Below are 21,662 nucleotides of genomic sequence, written 5' to 3' on the forward strand. Positions count from 1 at the left end.
GATGCTGCTTGGCCTACTGTGTTCATCCAGCTCTACACCTTGTTATCCTATGAAAACCATGACTGGCCCAGATGGAATCACTGGCTATGCAGTTAGATCATGCGCGTACCACCTGGCAGGAGTATTCTCTGACATCTTTAACTTCTCCTTACTACAATCTGAAGACCCCATTTGCTTCAAGGAGACCACCATCATCCTGGTGCCAAGGAAAACACGTGCAGAGAGCTTCAATGACTACTGCCCAGTGCTTGTGACCTCCATAATTATGAAGTACTTTGAGAGGTTAGTCATGGCTCAGATCAACTCTAGCCTCCTAGCCTGCCTTGATTCCGTCGCAACAGGTCCACAGCAGGTGGCATCTCCCTGTCCCTACGCTCATCCTTGGAACATCTGGATAACAAGGGTACCTATGTCAGTCTTGTACTTATTGACTACAACTCCACCTTCAACACCATAATTCCAATCAAATTAATATCCAAATTCCGAAATCAAGGCCTCTGCTCCGTCCTTTGCAACTGGATCCTTGACTTCCTGGCCCACAGACTGCAATCAGTAGAATAGAAAACAAGACCTCTTCCACAATAGTCATCCACACCGTGCCCCAGAAGGCTGCGTACTCAGCCCCGAACTAAAGTCCCTATACATCATAATTGTGTAGCCTAAATTTTGTCCTAACTCCATTTACAATTTTGCTGCCGCCCCCTCCTGAATCCTAAACAATTATGAGACCGAATATAGGAAAGTGAAAGTACTTGGTGGCATGGTGTAAAGATAACAATCTTTCCCTCAACGTCAGCAAAATGAAAGAACTGGTCATTGACTTCAGGAAACAAGGTGGAGAGCACATCCCTGACTACGTCAATGGGAGCTGAGGTGGAGATGGTCAAGAGTGTCAAGGAGTCGTGATCACCAGCAGTCTGCCTTGATCCATCCACGTTAATGCGATGATCAAGAAAGCACAGCAATATGGCTACTTCGTCAGGAGGCTAAGGAAATTCAGCATGTCTGTAAAGACTTTTACCAACTTTTTAATTGTAGATGCACCGTAGAAGACATTCTATCCAGATGCATCACGGCTTGCTATGACAACTGCTTTGCCTAGGACCGTAAGAAACGGGAGAGTTGTGAACACAGCCCAGTCAGTCATGCAAGCCAACCTTCCGTCCATTGACTCCATCTACACTTCTCGTTGGCTCGGAAGGGCAGCCAGTATAATCAAAGACCCCTTTCATCCGCGTTATAATCTCTTCCAACCTCTTCTGTTAGGTAGAACGTGCAAAAGCTTAAAAACACATACCAATGGATTCTAGAACAGTTTCTTCCTACTGTTATCAGACATTATGAATGAACCCCTCAAATTTTACATTTAAATGTTGATCTCACTCTTTGTGCACCTTCTGTGCAGCTGTGACATTGTATTTTTCACTCTGTTCTGTTACCCTAATGAACCTTGTACATTATGATCCGCCTGTACTGCATGTAAAACAGAATTTTTCACTGTGCCTACGCACATGTGACAATAACAAATCAAATCAAGTTAGCATGTTTCTATCAGAGTGAAATGTTGGAGCAACAAGCCAAGAGAATCCTGGATGTCAAGGCATTTTTAGGACAGGATAAGCAGGAAAATGGGAGCTCTCGGGTAGGTGCAAAGGAAGCAAGTCGAAGGAGACCCTAGTGGAATGTAGAAAGTGCGGGGAGCAACTTAAAGCAATTACGAGTGCCAGAAGGGGGTCATGAATATATGCTGGTCGTTAAAATTAGGGAGAATCCCAAAATATCCTTTAATGACAAGACCAAGGGGTTAATTTGTATGTGGAGCCAGAAGACATTGGTAGGGTGTTAAACGAGTACCTCACGCCTGCCTTCACTCAGGAGAAGGGGGATGTAAGTACAGAATTCAGAGAGAGGTACTAAGAGCTACTTGATCAGATTGACATAGGGAGTGAGGTGGTGTTGGAGGTTTTTGGCAAGCTGAAAAGTGGACAGCTCCCTGGGTCTGCATGAGCTGTATCCAGGCTGTTGTGGAAGATAAGGGAGGAAATTTCAGGGACTTGACTTAAATGTTAATTCTTCTCACCACAGGGAATGTGCCAGAGTACTGAAGGATATCTAATGTGGTTCCACTTTTCCAGAGGGTAGTAAGGATAAACCAGTGAATCTCATCAGTTGGAGGGAAAATATTGGAGAAGATTCTGAAGGAGAGAATTAATCTCCACCTTGACAGGCAAGGTCTGATCAGGGGTAGTCAGCATGCCTTTGTCAGGCAGTCAAGCCTATCACATTTGATTGAATTCTTTGAGGAAATAATCAAGTCTGTAGAGGAGGGTTCCACTTGGAAGACTGACTTTTTAAAAAAAGGTAAAAGCTCATGGGATTGAGGGTAACTTGGTATGATGGATTCAAAATTGGTTAAGTGGTAGGAGACAGTGTGGTGTAGAAGGCTGTTTGAGACTGGAGGCCACTGTCCAGTTGCATGCCACAAGGATCAGCACTGGGTCCCTTTATTGTTTGTGATATGTATAAATGATGTAGACGAGAGTATTGGACTGATGTGGTGAGGGAGTGAAAAGTAAGTTTGTGGAAGACACCAAAGATTGGCTGGCTGCTTAATAGGAAGGTGGTCTTGGGTTACAGGAAGGTATAGATGGCTTGGTCAGATGGGTCGATCTGCGGCAGATAGAATTGAACCCTGATATGGGTAAGATTGTACACTTCAGAAATAACAACACCCAAGAATACTCAGTGAATGGCGAGACCCTAGGAAGCTCAGAATAACAGTGGGATCTTGGTGTACTTGTCAACAGATCCTTGAAGGTGGCAGGTAGGTTAATGGGTACAAAAACAGAAGTTGCTGGAAAAACTCAGTGGGTCTCGCAGCATCTGTGGAGAGAAAGCAAACTTAATGTTTCGAGTCCAGTGACCCTTCTTCAGAACCTTTGGGCCACTGGGCTCGAAAAGGGGCATAATTTGAGAAGAGAAGGAGGTTCAGAGGAAAAGAATTTAGCCCAAAAGGCTGTGGGATCCAGAATGCACTGCCTGCAAAGGTGGTTGAAGCATGAAACACTTCCTTAAGAAGTGTTTACGTGGCTGAGCACTCACTTGAAATGTCAAGGCTATGGGTCAAGTGCTGTGAAGTGGGACTAGTGTGGATAAGTCAGCACAGACTCAGTGGACAGAAGGCCCTTCTGTGTGCTGTATGACTCTAACTCTTGTATGATTTCACCTTTCACTATTCCACCTCCTTTTTCCATTTTGCCTGTCCTTCCTGAAGATGTGAGCATCTCACCTCGTGGCATTCGCCTGTTTTTTCCCTGTAACTCTTCACGTTGTTCCTTTTCAAATAACCATTTAATTCCCTTTAAGAATTAAACCTGCTCCCTGCCCTGCCCCCCCCCCCCCCCCCATATGCCATCAATGTGCCCACATCACCAACTCATCTATGCACTTCTGAGGTTCCGCACCTTCCTCCTTACCAACACAAATAAGGCACGAATAATAAAAATACGAGTGCTGATAAATCTGATTAAAACGACTGCAATGCATCTACATCTTTTTTTTTATTATGACTTTGTGGCTATTACATTCTGAGGTGAGATTTGAGCCTGGACCTTGTAGCCCAAAAGTTGGGAGGGCATGATTGTGCCACAAAACCCTTAATGATGCTGATGTTGACGTTTGAACTATCACCACTGAGGTGTACATTGATAAACTGCTGAGAATGGTAATTAACACCAATTCAACTAGTGGATTCAGCTCAAAGTTGCTGGAAAAGCTCAGCAGGTCTAGTAGCATCTGTGAAGGAAAATTCTGTTCTGAGGAAGGGTCACCGGACCTGAAATGCTAACTCTGTATTTTCCTTCACAGATGCTGCCAGACCTGCTGAGCTTTTCCAGCAACTTTGTTTTGGTTCCTGATTTATAGCATCCGCAGTCCTTTCGGTTTTGATTTAGTAGATTCAACTAATTGACAGATAATTGGCACTACCAGATTAGCCTTCTGTCTAATAAAGCAACTTTATATTCTTGAAGATTGTCAGGTTTATGTAGCAATCTGACTCTTGATCTTTACTTAATTTGAGAAAAGCTTCTTACGCAAAAATTTTAGTTCGTGGGATGTAGACGTCACTGGCTAGACTAGCATTTATTGTCTGTCCCTAATTGACCAGAGATCAGTTAAGAATCAAACCGGATTTGCTGTAGGTTTGGAGTCTCACATAGGCCAGATCAGTTAAGAATGGCAGCCATCCGTCCCCAGATAACACCGGTGAACCAGATGAATTTTTATAATGATCGATGGTGGTTACATTATTGTCATTGGTCTAGCTTTCATTGCAGATTTTCATTGAACTCGAGTTTCACCATTTACCATGGTGGGATTCAATATCATGGGCAGTGTCATTGAGGATCTGGATTGCTTGTCTAATGACATTAATATCATGCCACTGCCTTCCCATTTTTGCAGACACTCTGTCTACATCTCACTTAGAAATCATCTCCTGACCACGAGTCCCGGACTTAGTTTGATACTATTTATAAGTTTCTTATTCGATTCTCTTTCTCATATCATTGGATTAGTGCTCGGAAAGGAAAATGTGATCAACTGTGTCCGATTCTGTAGACAGCTTGAGAAGGGCAATTCACCGTAGCTGGTCAGATAAGATTTCATTTGTGACTGCTATTTTTGTTATTATGGTAGTGGTGGAAAACTGATTGGAGGGATTCAAACAAATTCCAGGAAAAATGGGCTTCCAATAATCCTCTCTGGTTATCAAAACCAGGTTAGAATAGCTTGGTCAAGATGGAATCTAATATTCAAGTTACAGTAGCATTTTTGCAATGAATGGAAACCTTAAATGAACTAATCCTAACTAGGAGTGTATTTGATATTCAGCCCAAACCTGAATCATGATTTATATCAATCTCAGAACACACAGGAATCTTGAGGTGGGTGAGAAAATTTTGATTTTTAAGAAAAAGTTGATATTAAACCTTTTCTTACATAATGAACTTTTATTCTAAAGTAACTTCAGGAAGGATGAAATTGGCTGCATTAAAGCTAAGTCCTAATGAAGGATTACACTCAAACAGCAGCCTGTTGTTTACTGTATTATAGATGTAGTCACACTTTTTTTTTCTTTTTTTTTCCATGCAATGTGGTCATTGCTGGAATTTGTCACTGTAATTGCCCTTAAACTGAGTGGCTTGCTAAGCCATTTCAGAGGGCAGTTAAGAGTCAACCGCATTGCTTTTGTTTGGAAGTGACGTAGCGCTGTGAATGATTTTTACAAAAAAAAACCAAAATTTTCTCACTCGCCTCAAGATTACTGTGTGTTCTGAGATTGATATAAATCATGATTCAGGGTTTGGATTGAATATCAAATACCCTCCTGGTTAAGATTATTTCATTTAAGGTGTCCATTCATTGCAAAAATGCTGGTAAAGCTTGAACACTAGACCCAGGAAAAGATATGGATTTCCCTCTCTGAATGGCATTAGCGAATCAGAAGCAATCATGACATTGTGTTTTGAGGCTTTCTACCCCCAGTACAGTATTAAGACATTAAGACATTGAGTCATGAGTAAATCCCATATGTTTTGCTAATAGTCACCATTACTGAGACTAGATTTTTATTCCAAATTTATTAATTAAATTCAAATTCAACCAGTTTCCATTAACCCATTTAAACACCTAGAACTTTAACCTGGGTCTCTGGATTCCTAGCTCTTTGACATTATCATGAGGCTATCATCTCCCCACAATGCATTATAAATATCAAGATTTTACAATTTGGGCGGATTAATTAACTGTTGATTAAAGTACCGAAAGTGTTTAACATAACAGTTATAATGGTACAGTAGAAATTGGGTCTTTTTCACTGGAGTCAAAGATTAGAAGATGACTTGATGTATATGATATTGCATTAGTTCATGGTCAGTACAATAGTGACCCATTATTTGCGCTAATCACTGAGATTTCAATGAATTGACATATTTCACTTAGGAAAGTTAATTTGCATACAGTGTTTAGAATTTAGACTGCATAGGTCTGAGCTTGGGACAGTGATTTCTACATAAAGGTATTGAATTGTTCTCTAAATTATTGAATTTTATTGGTCTCCTGCAAAAATGCCAAGGTAGTTTCAGTTTCATAAACAAATTTGTTACTAATTCCACAAAATTTATCTTTAAAACAGCATCTTCCGTGAAGTTGTGTAAAGTGGACTCCTGAACATCTAATAATAACTCAATGGTTTAGTTAGCCTTTGCCAATGATGTTTGAATAACCTCATTGAATCATACAGTAGAGAAGAGGTCTTTAGACCATGGAGTCTGTACTACCAAAAATATACTACCATAGTCCCACTTTCCCCCACTTGGTAGATAGCCTTGAATGTTATGATATTCCAAGTACTTTTTTAAAGGTTGTGAGGTTTCCTGCCTCAACTACCCTCCTTGGCAGTGCATGCTAGGCATCCTCCACCCTCTGAGTTTAAAAAAAGGTTTTCTCACATCCCCTCTAAACCTCTTGCCTTTTGCTTAAAGAAAGTTATGCGGCCTTGTTATTGACCCTTCACCTAGGGGAAGCAGCTGCTTTCCATTCATCCTGTCCATGTCCCTTATAATCTTATAAACTGCTATCAGGCCTAACCTCCATCTCTTCTACTCCAAAGAAAACAGCCCAAGTTTATCCTGCCTCTCTTTGTAGCCAAAGTGCTCCATCTCAGGCAAGATCCTAGTGAATCTCCTTTGCACCCTCTGCAATCACATTCCTCCTATAGTATGACTAGAATGGCACACAGTTCTCCAGCTGTGGCCTAACCAAGTTTTGCTGGTTAGAACGTAACCTCCCTGCTCTCATAATCTATACCATGACTGATTAAAGGCAAAGATCCCATTTACCTTCTTAACTACCCTATTAATCTGTCTTACCACCTTCGGAGATCTGGGAACAAGCATCCCAAGCTCCCTCTGTACCTCCTGATCTTCCTAGTGTATTACCATTCATCAATTACTCCCTTGTCTTGTTCCTTCTTCAAAAGTAATCATCTCACATTTATCAGAGTTCAATTCCATCTGCCCATGTGGCCTATCCATTTATGTCCTCCTGTAATCTAATACCTTCCTTCTCACTGACAAATACCTGGCCAGTTTTTGTTATTCACAAACTAACTTAGCATCTCCAAACGGCAGACCCTGCCGCTGCTGTAGCCTTAATTTTCATCTATATTATTTGGGAATTTTGCAAACAACAAGGGACTTAAGACTGACCCTTGTGGTATGCCATTACACAGGGCTCCGGTCACACAACAGCCTTTTATCACCACCTGCTGTTTTGTCACTAAGTCGATTTTGGATCCAACTTGCAAGTTGACCTGTATCCTGTGAAATGTTGCCTTTTTTCTATAAGTTTCCCATGTGGGACCTTGTCAAAGGCCTTGCCGACGTCTAAATAAAACTTCAACTCCCTACCCTCATTCAAATACTTGATCATGTCCTCAAAAAAATTTCACCATGTTTGTTGGGCATGACCTCCCTCTGGCAAAGCCATGCTGACTATCCCTGATTAAACCTTATCTCTAAATGGAGATTAATGTATCCTTTGCTATTTTCTCCAATAGTTTCCCTACCACTGATGTTAGACTCACTGGTCTGTAGTTCCTTAGTCTAACTCTACCAACCTTTTTGTAAAGTGGAACCATATTAGCTGACCACCAGTTTTCTGAGACCTCCCCTGTGGCCAAAGACAATCTGAAAGCTTGGGTCAGGGCTCTCATAATTTTCTCCCTTGACTCTTGATCAAGTAAATTCTAACCTTGTAATGGCATTTTTAAAAATATTGGCTAATTGACCATTCTTCAAAATAGTGATCTAAAGATGGAAGTGGTGTTTATTTTTAAGTTGTTCATGGGATGGTTTTGCTGCTTGGGACAGCATTTATTGCCTACCCTTAGTTGCCCTGATGTCCACTAGGTTTAGTTGGTATAGGTGCACTCACTGTTGTTAGAGAGGCAGATTCAGATTTTAACTTGTATCACCATTCTTTCAGTGACATTTCCATGTCAAGTTAGTGAATGGCTTGGAGAGGAACTTGCACTAGGTGTTTTCTCCATGTATCTTCCAGCCTTCTTCTAGATGGTGATTGTAGGTCTACGCCTTGGTGAATTTCTGCAGCTCATCTTGTAGAGAGTGAACACTGCTCCTACTGAACATCAATGGTGGAGGGAGTGAATGTTTATGAATATGATGCCAGTCATGTAGGTTGCTTTGTCCTGGATGATGTTGAGCTGCTTGTGTTGTTGGAGCTGCACTAATCCAGGCAAGTGGAGAGCATTCCATCGTACTCCTGACTTGTGGTTCATGGATGAGTGGACAAACTTTGGGGAGTGAGGAGGCAGGGTATTCTCTGCATAATTCCTATCTTCTGGCCAACTGTTGTAACACTATTTCAAGGGTTAGGCTCTCTTTTGATAGAAATGGTTATTGGCTGACACTTTTTGTGTTATGAATGTTACTTGCCACTTCTCAGCCCAAGCGAGGACATTATCCAGGCATTGCTCAGATCTGGGTTTTAAAAAATTATCTGTGGTATACTGCTGTTCTTGTTTTCAATGGAATCGTTCCATTGAGGCTCTGGTGTGAGTAATTATGGATGGAATCCCACCTATATTGTTATCTATAGAATTAGTGAAAAGTTGGAAGAAGGAAGGTGTTGAGGGAAAGTAACAGTAAATGGTCTAAAGATTGTCCTGTGTCTCTGGAATATGGTCCAAGGACTATAGGAAGAAAAGGGGTCTATTAACCTCTGCTGCAAAAGAAAGTTGAAGTTTGGATCTTGGGTGAGGTTGAGATTTTTAGAAGCATCGAATCTCTACAGTGTAGAAGCACCATTTGGCTCATTGAGTCCACACCACCCCTCAGAGCATTCCACCCCCTATCCTATACCTGCATTTCCCGCCCTAGACACTATGGGTAATTGCGCATATCCAATCCACCTAACCTGTACATCTTTGGACTGTGGGAGGACACCGGAGCACCCGCGGGAAACCCACGCAGACACAGGGAGAATGTGCAAACTCCACATAGATTCCAAGACTGGAATCAAACCCAGGGCCCTGGCATTGTGCGGCAACAGTGCTAACCACTGAGCCACCATGCTGCCTGAATTGGCTGTGATTCCCATCATATGTGTTCAATCTAAGGGTGGCAATGGTATTATCACTGGACTGTTAATTTGGAGACCCAGATAATGTTCGGGGCCCTCTCGGCAATTCGGGATGGGCAATAAATGCTGCCTAGCCAGTGACGCCCTCATCCTGTAAATGAATAAAGAAAAAGAAATGATGGTGGCTTGGCCAAAATGCTGGTGATTGACGTTTGTGGTATCATCCTCTAGCAAGGTTCAGCACTTGTAGATAGAAAACAATCAGGGTCAAATGAAGTCGTACTTCTCAATTTTGAATTTTGTATTTAGTGGCCTGGAAATGCAAAGGAGCTTACATTTTGACAATGGAGCTCAACTCTTTGTGGTTGGTTATATCTCAGGATTTGCTGGAACGTTTGAAATGACAGAAACACTGGATGAATGAAAAGACCGCTAAGTGAAACCTAAGCATGGCAGGATTACAGCTCATGACGCCTGCTTCATCACCAATGGGTCCCTTTTTTGGACTGCCGTGGCAACAGGAAGCTATCCATGATAACATTTTTACACCAAGGAAATATCAGGTACGTGTTGTATGGAAAATGGTATCAAGAAATAGGTATTATACGAACAAAAACAGAAATTGCTGGAGAAACTCAGCAAGTCTGGCAGCAACTGTGGGATGAAAGCAGAGTTACATTTTGAGTCCAGTGACTACTTATCAGAACTGTAAGTAGTTAGAAAAAAATGCTGGTAATTATACTGAAGCCAAAGTGTTTGTGGGGAAGGAGTGGTGGGAGAGCAGATTGGTGAAGTGGAGTCCAGGGAGAGAGAAATATGAAAGGGGTAGGTAAACGAGGACATTCTGTCCTGGCCTGCTAAATGTAAGAAAAGCTGAATAAGAGATAAGAGTAAGAAAATAGGTGAGCTGTGCCGAATGTAACCTATACCATGTGATAATGGGCTTAAGTGTCTGTGAGAATGGGTGACTGTGCTAAAAGCACCCCATATCATAACAACTGGCTGTAATGTGGACAAAAAAACACTTAAAAGATGAAATCAGGCTCTAAAGTTATTGAATTCAATGTTGAGTTCTGTGCATTGAAAGCTCCAATTACATCTATCTAATGTTGTATTAGTTGTCATTGTCGGGAATTGCTCACAAACAAATATGATTGTCAACCTAGGGAACTCTGCGTCACTAGTCATGGGTTCTGAGAGTCCTTGTGTGGCTAATGTGCCCAAAGCTAGAGCTGCATCTCCCACCGCACATTTAGCAGGTGCTTCCATGAGGTGGAAATTGAGGTTGGCCTTGAGATTGCTGGTTGTACTGATTAACTATAAATAGGAATTGTTTTTTAATGCATTAAGCAAGACAAAATGAAATTTTAAAATATCTAAGCTTATCCACAGGAATGTGCTATTTTAATCCAAGTTATTTCCTGTCTCTGGGATTCCAGGTACAATCTGGCATGCTGCTCTTCAAGCAACAATGTCAAATTTGCAGTAGTCCCTTATCATGGATTTCTGTTGCCATGATTTACACTTAATGTTACTTGTTTATTTTGGGTATTGGTACTTGTATACTATTGGCAAAATTGGAAGTTGTACTGTGTGTTGATCCACACTTCATATTTTTTTCCATCACCACCAGTACTGATCCCAAACTAGGCCGGAAAATTCATTCTAGGCTCTTGTTCCTGGCTCAGCATCTAGCGGCCTCTGCTGGAAAGTGTATCTGTCTCAGCATTGTTTTAGAAATTGGCTCAGCTGTGAAGCCCACTATGATTAAAAAGTCACTGCAGGAGCTGTCAAGGCTCTTGCTGAAAAGTGCAGTTTTGTTCAATTAGTGCCACTCAGCCTGTATATTTTTTTAACTACAGTAAAGGATAGAAAGAAAGTGTCAATGTTTTATCAGTTTTTAAAAAAACTTTTTTTATTTGCAGGTTGAACTTCTAGAAGCAGCTTTGGAACATAATACTATAGTTTGTTTAAATACTGGCTCAGGGAAGACTTTCATTGCAGTGCTACTTACAAAGGAACTATCTCATCAGATCAGGGGACAATTCAACAAGAATGGGACGCAGACTGTGCTTTTGGTTAGTTCCGGTAAGTACCTTTTTGTTTTACTTGTTTGAGTGCAGCAGGTAATCAGGAAGGGCTAATGGAATGTAGGCCCTTATTTCAAGGGGGTTGAAGTATAAGAGTGGGGAAGTGTTGCTGCAACTGTACAAGGTGCTGATGAGACCACATCAGGAGTAGTGTGAGCAGTTTTAGTCACCTTAAGTAAAGATAACATTTCATTGGAGGCAGTTCAGAAAAGCTTCTGAAAAAGAATGATCCTGGGTACAGAGAGATTGTCTTATGAGCAAAGGCTAAACAGTTTGGGAACTTGCTGAAATTTGGAAGAATGAAAGGTGATCTCATAGAAACATATAGGATTCTTAAAGGGCTTACAGGTTAGATTCTGAGAGGACGCTTCTCCTCATAGGATGAGGCTAGGACCAGTGAGTATATTAAGGGGGTGCCAATTTAACATTAAGGTGAGGAACTATTTCTTCTGAAGGTTGAATCTTTGAAACTTCTTGCCAGAGAGAGCTTTTGGGCAAGAATCATTGTGTATATTTAAGACTGAGATATATTCTTGATCAGTCAGGAATTAAGAGTGTCACGTGATCCTATCAAATGGCACAGCAGGCTCGAGAGCCGAACAGAACAGGAGTAGGTCTATGTCTTGTAGTTTTATGGATGTGAGCATTACTGGGTTGGTCAGTGTTGCTTGCCCGTCTCTTGTTGCCTGTAGAAAATTGTGGTATGCCTTTTTCTGAAGTATAGGGACACCCACAGTGCTGTTTGGAAGAGTTCTAGAATCTTGGCTCCACGTCAGCTACAAAATAGTAATATAGTATGCAGCTTGAGGGGAACTTGCAGGTAGATAGTGGTGTTCTCGTGCTTCTGGTGTTTCTTCCGTCTAGGTATTAGGGCGACGACAGGAGTTACTTGCTTCAGATCTGGTCTTGTAGCCGCAATATTTATATGGCTGATCCAGTTCAGTTCTGGTCAGTGGCAATTCCATCAGGATGCTGTTAGTGGAGGATTCAGTGATTGTAATGCCATTGAATGTCAAATGGTGTTGATTAGATTCTGTCTTGTGGGAAATAGTCAGTGCCTAGTACATGTGAGATGCAAATGTTATTTGCTATTTGACAGCCAAACCTGAGTCTACTCCAAGTCTTACTGCATGTTTTTCTTCATTCATTCATGCAACATGGGCATCACTGGCTGACCAAACTTTTTATAGTCCATCCCTAGTTGCCCTTGAGAAGGTAGTGGTGAGTTGCCTTGAACCGTTGCAGTCCACATGCTGTAGGTAGACCCAGAATGCTCTTGAGACAATTCCAGATTTTGACCCAGCAACAATGTTATATTTCCAAGTCAGGACGGTGAGTGGCTTGGAGGGAAATTTGCAGTTGGTGGTGTTCCAAGTATCTGCTGCCCATGTCTTTCAGGATGGAATTAGTCATGGGCTTGGAAAGTGCTGTTTTGTAGACAATATTAGTTGGCAGGATGAAGGTGTCACTGGCTAGCCAGCATTCGTTGCCCGTTCCTATTTGCCCAGAGGGGAATAAGAGTCAACCATGTTGTGGGCCTGGAGTCACATGTAGGCCAGACCAGGTAAGGATGGCAGTTTCCTTCCCTGAAGGACCTTAATAAACCAGATGGGTTTTTTCAACAATAAACAATGGATCACTGGTCATCATTAGGATCTTAATTCTAGATTTCTTTTATTGAATTGAAGCTACACCATCTGCCGTGGCAAGATTCAAGCCTTGTCCCCAGAATGTTGGCTAAGTCTCTGGACTAACAGTCCAGGAATAATACCACTATGCTATTGCCTCCCCTGTGGGAAGTTATGTACAAATTTGGGAAGCAACAATCCTATCCTCTGACCTGCCTGGATGTCAAATGCTGTCATCCTCCTCCTGTGGAATTTAGCTCTTTAGTTCAAATATGGACATATTATCGCTGGACTATTAATCCAGAGACCTGGATAACATTCTGGGGACCCAGGTTCAAATCCCGCCACATGGCAGATGGTGGAATTTGAATTCAATAAAAATACCTGGAATTAAGAATCTGATGATGACCATGAATCCATTGTCAATTGTTGGAAAAACCTGATGAAGGGTCGAGGCCCGAAACGTCAGCCTCTCTGCTCCTATGATGCTGCTTGGCCTGCTGTGTTCATCCAGCCCTGCACCTTGTTGTCTCGGATTCTCCAGCATCTGCAGTTCCTACTATCTCTGGTTGGAAAAACCTGCCTGGTTTTTAGGGAAGGAAACTGTCATCCTTACTTGGTCTGGCCTGCATGTGACTCCAGACCCACAGCAATGTGGTTGACTCTGAACTGCCCTCTGGGCAATTAGGGACGGACAATAAATGCTGCCTAGCCAGCAACGTCCTCATTCTGTAAATGAATAGAGAAAAAAAAGTCTAGCTTTTGGACTCAACCAGCTCAATCAGTAGTCCTTCTGCGGAGCCTTTTTTTGTGGTGGACATTGAAATCGCCCATGAAAACCGAAGGAACTGTGGATGCTGTTAATCAGGAACAAAAACAGAATTTGCTGGGAAAGCTCAGCAGGTCTGGCAGCATCTGTGAAGAAGAAAAAGTCAGTGTCACTGGGCCTGAAATGTTGACTCTGATTTTTTTTTCTTCACAGATACTGCCAGACCTGCTGAGCTTTTCCAGCAACTTCTGTTATTGAAATTCCCGCCGCAGAGTGCATTTTGCACCCTATCACACTCTCTAGGCTTCCATCAAGTGTTGCTCAACATGGAGTACTGACTCATCAGCTGAGGGAGGACAGTATGCTGTAAATCAGCAGGACGTTTCCTTACCCACATTTAACCTGGTGCTATGACACTTCATTGGGTCTAGGCTCTATGTTGAGGACTCCCAGGGCAACTGTTTCTGCAGTATCTGTGGAATTGTGAATAGTACCGAACATTGTGCAACCATGGGGAGGCAAGGGCCTAGTGGTATTATCGCTAGACTATTAGTCCAGAAACTCAGCTTGTCCCCTCGGGACCAGCGTTCAAATCCATGGCAGATAGTGGAATTTGAATTCAATAAAGAATCTAGACGTAAGAATCTAATGATGGCCATGAATCCATTGTCAATGGTCAGGAAAAACCCATCTGGTTCACTAATGTCCTTTAGGGAAGGAAACTGCCATCCTTACCTCGTCTAGTCTGTGTGACTCCAGACCCACTGCAATGTGGTTGACTCCTAATTGCTCTCTGGGCAATTGGGATAGGGCAATAAATGTTAGCTTAGCCAGTGATGCCCACATCCCATGGGTGAATAAAGAAAATCAGTGAGCATCCCCATTTTTGCTCTTGTAATAGTGGCAAGGCCATTGAGATAGTCCATGAAGATGGTTGCATCTAGGGCACGACCATGAGGAACTCCTACAGTAATGTCCTGGGCGGAGTTAATTGACCTCCAGTAATCTCAACTGTCTGCCTTCCATGATAGGTATGATCCCAATCACCAAAGGATTTTCCATTGATTTCCCTTTGGCTACAGTTTTGCTGGGGCTCCTTGATGCCATACGCTGTTAAATACTATCTTTGTGTCAAGGACGGTCTTTCTCATCTTACCTCTAGGGTTCAGCAGTTTCATGCTCTAATGAGGTCAAGAACTGTGTGGCTCTGGCCAAACTCCTACTGAACCTCAGTGAGTGGGTTGTTCTTTTTCAAGGCCACATGCTAGCACTGTCACTTTGAGCAAGAATAGACTGGGCAGTAATTGTCTGGGTTGACTTTGTCCTGCATTTTATGTACCAAATATGTATTAGCAACTTATCATATTGTTAAGTAGATGCCATTGATGTAGCTGTGAATTGAAACAGTTTGGCCAGGGGCAAGACTGGTTCAGGAGCGTGCTTCTAAAGTACTGTTACCAGAATGTTGGTATGGCCCAAAACCTTTGTGTCTGCACTGCCTTCAACTTTTTTTTAATATCATGTAGAATTAATCAAACTGGCTGAAGACTGGCATCTATGATGCTGGGGCCTTCTGAAGGAAGTTGAGGTGGATAATCGACACGGCACTTCAGGCTAAAGCAGGATACTTCTGCTTTATCTTTTGCACTGGTGTGCTCAGCTCTACCATCATTGAGGTTGGGGTATTTGTGTCATCTCTACCTTTTAGTTGTTTCCCTGTCCACAACCATTCACGACAGGATGTGGCAGTACTGCAGAACTGATTTGTTGGTTGTGGGATCACTTGGCTCTGTCCATTGCATCCTCCTCCTGCTGCTGCTTGGCATGAAAATAGTACTTCATAGTAGTTTTGCCAGATTGACAGCTCATTTTCAGTTGTGCCTGATGCTGCTCGTTGCATGTCCTCCTGCACTCTTCATTGGACAAGGTTTGATTCTTTGAATGCTAATGGTAGAATGGGCTATGCCAGGCCATGAGATTATGTATTCTGGTCATACTGCATATACGGCAACAGTCATGATAACCACATAGAAATAAAATTTAGTGTTGTAGTCTCAATCCCTCTATTTCCAATTTCATAAGATCAACAACCTGTGTTTTCTCAAACAATACACATCAACTTCTGGACAAGGATTCTCGGGGCTGATTACTAACTAGGTAATTCCTGCTGGAAATGCTTGTGTATTGTTGATTTTCTTAGTGGATTAAACCCAGCTCACCAAATGAGCAGGTCAGCCTTACATATTTGTTGCTCAATAAAGGCTTTTTGGATACTGCAGCAATATGCAGCATTTCATTGCTGTACCAGCTTGGATATTGATGAAATAAAACCTAGCACCTTTATTTGGACTTTTTGGATGATGTATCCTTGGTGCAATCTCAACTGGAATAAGAAACCCTCATAGGACTGTATGTTAGCTGAGGCAGTTAGTTCAGGTGATTGATATGATTGTATACCTGGACACTTCTGTATTTAAATGGCATCATTTATGTTCAGAATGTAGTGGTTAAATTAAACATTATCTCTTCTAGCACCCTCTGTGGCTCAGCTAGCAGCAGCTGTCAAGACCCATTCAGACCTGAAGGTGGGAGAGTATTCCAATATGGAAAACATTGAGTCATGGGCAAGCAAAGAATGGAACAAAAGCTTCATTGGACAACAGGTATTTCAATGTAGTTTGAGGGTCTAGTTAGAGATCATAGTCCTGTTTTTCTGAGTTTTGTATGCCTTGATGTAAAATGCGTAAAGCCTGAAAATAAAGCTGTACTCTTCCTGGAGTTGTCACAACTGGTAAAGATTGTATCAAACTGCAAAATTCCCAATTTACCCTCCTGATAGACTCAGACTCAGATTCAGGTTGACAGAAAACATGGATCAGGTAGTTGGGGAGCCAATGGCCTAGTGGTATTATCGCTGGGCTGTTAATCCAGAGACCCAGATAATGTTCTGGGAACCTGGGTTCGAAATTCCTCCATCTGCCATGGTGGCTTTGAATTCAATAAAATATCTGGAATTAAGAATCTAATGAAGGTGAATCCATTGTCGATTGTCAGAAAAACCCATCTGGTCCACTAATGTCCTTTTAGGGAAGGAAACTGCCATCCTTACCTGGTCTGGCCTACATGTGACTCCGGACCCACAGCAATGTGGGTGACTCTGAACTGCCCTCAGGACAATTAGGGATGACCTTCTAAAATACCCTGTATACAAAGCAAAAAACAAACAGGAGGAGCTGTTCAGTGGAACAAGTCCTCATGATTACTTGGAAGAGTTCCTTTTGGTTTCCCTAATCCTTCAGTTCAATCTTTATCTTGTTTAGAGAAGTGCTCAGTTGGTTCATAAATGATAAAGTATGAGTTATTGATTTAAAGCAATGGCTTACAGCAACTGGTAGGGAAAAAAATAAACTGTCTTTTTTTCAGTCATTTTTACTACTGAGAGAGAGAGGAAAAAGAGACCATTCCCTTTCCAGAGGTCTGAGGGCTTCTGCCAGTGTTGTTCACACCCGTAAGATACTCAGAACACCCAGGAGCCAATCAGATTGCCATTGTCAGGCTGATGGCCTTTGACATCCACAAGTGGTCAAAATTCCACAAACCAATCAACAATCTGTAGCCGGCTGAATTTCATTTTATACAAGAATCCTGGAGCCAGGCCAACTCCTCTTGTGCCTCACCCCACAGCTTGTAAAGGAACAGTGTAAACCTGATTTACAGCGAGTTTCAGTCCAAAGATGTGCAGGTTAGGTGGTTTAGCCATGCTAAATTGCTCAGTGTCTAAGCTGTGCAGGCTAGGTGGAAATGCAGGATTACAAGGATAGGGATGGGGTGTGGGTCTGGATAGGATGCTGTTCGGACAGCCGATGTGGACTCAATGGGCTGAATGGCCTGTTTCGGCACTAGGGATTCCACGATTCTAGCTTGTTTTTAAAAGGTACAGTAGTTCCTTCCTTGGTCCATTTTTTGTAAATCAGTCCTTTCCCATATAGTCCACAATCAAAACTAAAGGAAAGCACAGATGCAATTTTTTAAATAAAGGCATAGCAATACTCTGTGTTAACTGGGTGAACAGATTATATTTTATGTAACATTTGTAGTGATTGTCCTTGTTTTTTCCTCTCCTGTTTTTGATTGTTATAGGTGCTAGTCATGACTTGCCACATCTTCTTGCACATCTTGAAAAGGGGCTACCTTTTCCTCTCCAAAATCAACCTTCTGGTGTTTGATGAATGCCACCTTGCAATTAAAGAACATCCCTATCAGGAGATTATGAAGGTATTATGTCTTACTGTCATTTAGCCAAGTCAGTTTGCCATAACATTCCACACTAGGAGTCAACACCAAATGTAGTCCTCGTGTGAAATGAAGTTAAAAATTTGGGGGGAAATGTCCAGTGCATGTAGCCATAGGTTGCTTCATTCATTTGTTATTTTATCGTCCTTTTATTGTTTTTATATTTGCTTTGAGAAAAGTTCTAATTTCTAAATTCAATATAAAATCTGTGTTAACTTGTAATTACAGCCTCTTGCCAGTGAGAAATGCTGGAAAGCTTAATTTAATTGTTAACACTGTTTTCGTTTCTGTGGAAATTGAGAACATGTATTTCTTGTCAGTCACGTGCACATCTCCTCTCTCAAGTGGCCTAACTTTGATTTTTGATATCTTTTCAAGATAATCCAAATTTGAGTATTTCTCCCTTCTCCCTTCAACTCCGCCCCGCCCACCTCCAAAAAATTGAGTTTGATTAGTTAAATGCAGCTGTTTTCTCATGCTACCTGTCAACTATGTCAATGTGTTTGCTTGGACTCTAATGTTCTGACTGTACACATAAGATCATTTCTTCTGTACTTAAACCAAGGTACAAGCTTGTTAGTATGAAAGAAAGCATTTCCTTGTCTTTCAGTGAAATAGAAAACATGAATTTAAGAAATATGGCACTTTCAGTCTGCTTCACCATTCACTTGCCATTAATCTTTTAGTTGCTTTCCTGCCCTGAAAAAAATTAGAAAAATTGAGTAAAGTTAACTAGGTTGAAATCTCAACTTTTTGAGCTATTATGATGTAATGTTCTTTTTACTGTTATTCCTGAGGTTTCTCCATTCTGTTTGAGAGTTGAAGGTTCTAGCAGCTATGGTTTATTGATTTATTTTTTTTGTTTGTTTTTTGGAAAGATTAAATGTGGGGTGGCATCAGGAATCCCCACCATTTATAAATCACTTTTCTGTTTGTCTCTCAGGAACGTGTCTACTGTTTCTAAAAAGATGGGAAAATATTGAAAGTGTTTTCCATTATTATAAACAGTTTGTACTATGTCCTTTGACATTAACCCAAGCCAGATGGTACTTGAGATATTTCCTTATACAACTGCAAGACTGATGCACAAGGAACATTTATATTTGCCCTCTGTTGATGAGATCTATAGTTTGCAAGTTTGTTGAATGACTAGACTTTGAACAAGAGCCATTTGAGACTTGGTACATGACACATTGTAAAACACAACTTTTTGAGGGTCAGGGGCTACATCTTCCATTTTGTAATCTGTTACTAGAAAGCTGTTGCAATTTTTTTTGCCTCTTACAGCAGTCTTGATTTGGCTTAGGAAATCAGATTTTGTATCTAACAGGTCACATGAAAGGATCAGTTTTCTTAGCTCCCTACGTAATGTGCTTGTAATACATGAGTGTATTATTAAATGAAGTACTAAAATTGTCAAAGATCCCACAAGGTAAGTACCCTAATTACCAGCATTCTTCCAGTAGAGGCAAAACCCTGCCAAGCACTTTTGAGAGGATAGCTTCGCTTTTGCTTTGCTTGTACTCAAACAGACAGCTATCAGCTTAGCCAAGTGAATCTTGTGTACAAATTCTCAAGAGAGTGTGATGTTTATGTGCAGATCTGCCTGAATTTCGACAGAGTGCCATTGAGTACAGCTTCCTCTCCGACATGGTACCAATCGAAGGAGTATCATTTCAAATGTAACTGGCTCCCCCTGTGTGTCTGCTCACCTTGCCTAATATTAAAATTGATAACAGAAGTGAAGCAGCTGTTTCTCTTTTTCTTGCTGTCCACTTCACCTCCCTTTGGCATGATGCGAACAAGTCTTCAGACAAAAGCATTCATGACGGTTCCATTTGCCATTACTGCTTTTTGTTAAAGAGTGGAATTCATTTATGTTATTGAACTTGTCAGCTTGATTGATGTTTCTAACCCTGTGGGTGGAGAGGTTATGGAAGTATTTGCTGGAAATTTTATTGCTAAAATTGTAGCAACTTCTTTGTCTCCTCTGAGACATGAAATGTTTAAATTTGTGAAATGCCATCTTTGATCAGAAACACTTAACAGTAATCTCTAAGTAGTGAAAAATTGATTGTTTTGCTGCTGGCTTGGTCAGGTTGAACTCAAAATGGCTTTGTGCGCCACTCTAAATCAAACCTGCTTTTTACTCCTTTATTGATTTATGCTTTTTGTTCGTGTCTGAACAGATTCAAGATGCACCTAATATTTGTTTGTGCACTAAGAGCAAAAAATGCTGGCCATGCCAGCGATGCCCACATTTCATGAGTGAATTAAAGAAAAGGCCTTGGAAGGACCCTTGTTTAGACCATTGGCTGTGGAATTGTTTTACTGTTGGATAACCAAAGCTGCTATCGTTGTACGTCAGAATATGTATTCCTAATATCTCCATTGGCAGCCATTATTTGTCAAGGAATATCTTTGCTGTGTGATCATAGAGCTCTATAACAGTAAAAGGCCCTTTGACCCATCAAGTCTGCACTGTTCACAAGCAGCCACCTAACAATTATTAAAGGGAGGTGATGGCCTAGTGGTATTATCGCTGGACTGTTAATCCAGAGACCCAGATAATGTTCTGGGGACCCGGGTTCGAATCCCACCACAGCAGATGGTGGAATTTGAATTCAATAAATATCTGGAATTAAGAATCTAACAATGACCATGAATCCAACCGAATCAATAATGTCCCTTCAGGAGGGAAACTGCCATCTTTACCTGGTCTGGCCTACATGTGACTCCAGACCCACAGCAATGAATTTCACACTTTACTGCCCTCTGGGAAATTAAGAAATTATGGACAATAATTTCTGGTACAGCAGAAAATTCATGTTATCCAAACAGTGTCTACAATTCATCAATATTGTTACAGCCAATTCACGTTAACAAAACATGCATTATAACAGAACTACCTGTAGTTTTCCTGCCACCAAGGTTAGACTGACAGGCCTAGTTAATCCCTTGCTCCCTTCTCAAATGCCAGTACCACATTGGCTGTACTCCAGTCTTCTGGCACCTTTCCTATGGCCAGAAAGAAATTGAAAATTAGTGCCAATGCCCCAGCTTTTTCCCCCCCTCTTGTCTTTTTTAGCAACCTGAGATTTATCTACTAAGCTGCCGGACCACTCCATGAAACCATAAGAAACAGGAACAGGAGTAGGCCAAGCTTGCTCTGCCATTGAATAGGACATGACTGATCCTACATTCCTCATCTCCACTTCCCAACCCTTTTCCCATAACCCTTGTTTCCCCTACTGATTAAGAATCATTCTCAGCCTTAACTATACACAAGGACTCTGCCTACAGCTCCCCATGGCAAGGAGTTCCAAAGAGAGACAATCCTCTAAAAGAAGAAATTCAACCTCATCTTAGTCTTAATTGGCTGCCTTTTATTCTGAGACTGTGGCCCCTGGTCCCAGACTCTACCATGAGGGGAGACATGTCAAGTACTTTAGGAATCATAAACAAAAAAAACCCCAAGAACTGCAGATGCTGGAAATCCGAAACAAAGACAGAAATTGCTGGGAACACTCAAGCAGATCTGGCAGCATTTGTGGAGAGAAATCGGAGTTAACATTGCAGTCATTCTTCCCTTTTCTTTCTGTGTTTCAGTCTTTCTTTTCTTCCCTTCTCGTTCTTTCTTTCTTTTCTTCCCTTCTCGCTCGTTCGTTCTCTGCTTTCGTTTCTCTTCTCTGCTTTCGTTTCTCTTCTCTGCTTTCG

General features: G+C 41.5%; 1 protein-coding gene across 1 annotated transcript in view; it reads left to right on the forward strand.

Moving 5' to 3' along the window:
- Positions 1–21,662, forward strand: part of LOC109910718 (endoribonuclease Dicer-like) — a 58,292-nt gene that overhangs the window by 28,593 nt on the left and 8,037 nt on the right. The window contains exons 3-6 of the mRNA XM_048599941.1: positions 9,546–9,728; positions 11,091–11,253; positions 16,185–16,315; positions 17,793–17,927. Of these exons, the coding sequence (XP_048455898.1) occupies positions 9,615–9,728; positions 11,091–11,253; positions 16,185–16,315; positions 17,793–17,927 (543 nt within the window). The 5' untranslated portion in view covers positions 9,546–9,614. The remainder of the gene's footprint in view (positions 1–9,545; positions 9,729–11,090; positions 11,254–16,184; positions 16,316–17,792; positions 17,928–21,662) is intronic.

This window comes from Rhincodon typus, chromosome 8 (genome assembly GCF_021869965.1).
Source record: "Rhincodon typus isolate 14 chromosome 8, sRhiTyp1.1, whole genome shotgun sequence".
NCBI lineage: Eukaryota > Metazoa > Chordata > Chondrichthyes > Orectolobiformes > Rhincodontidae > Rhincodon > Rhincodon typus.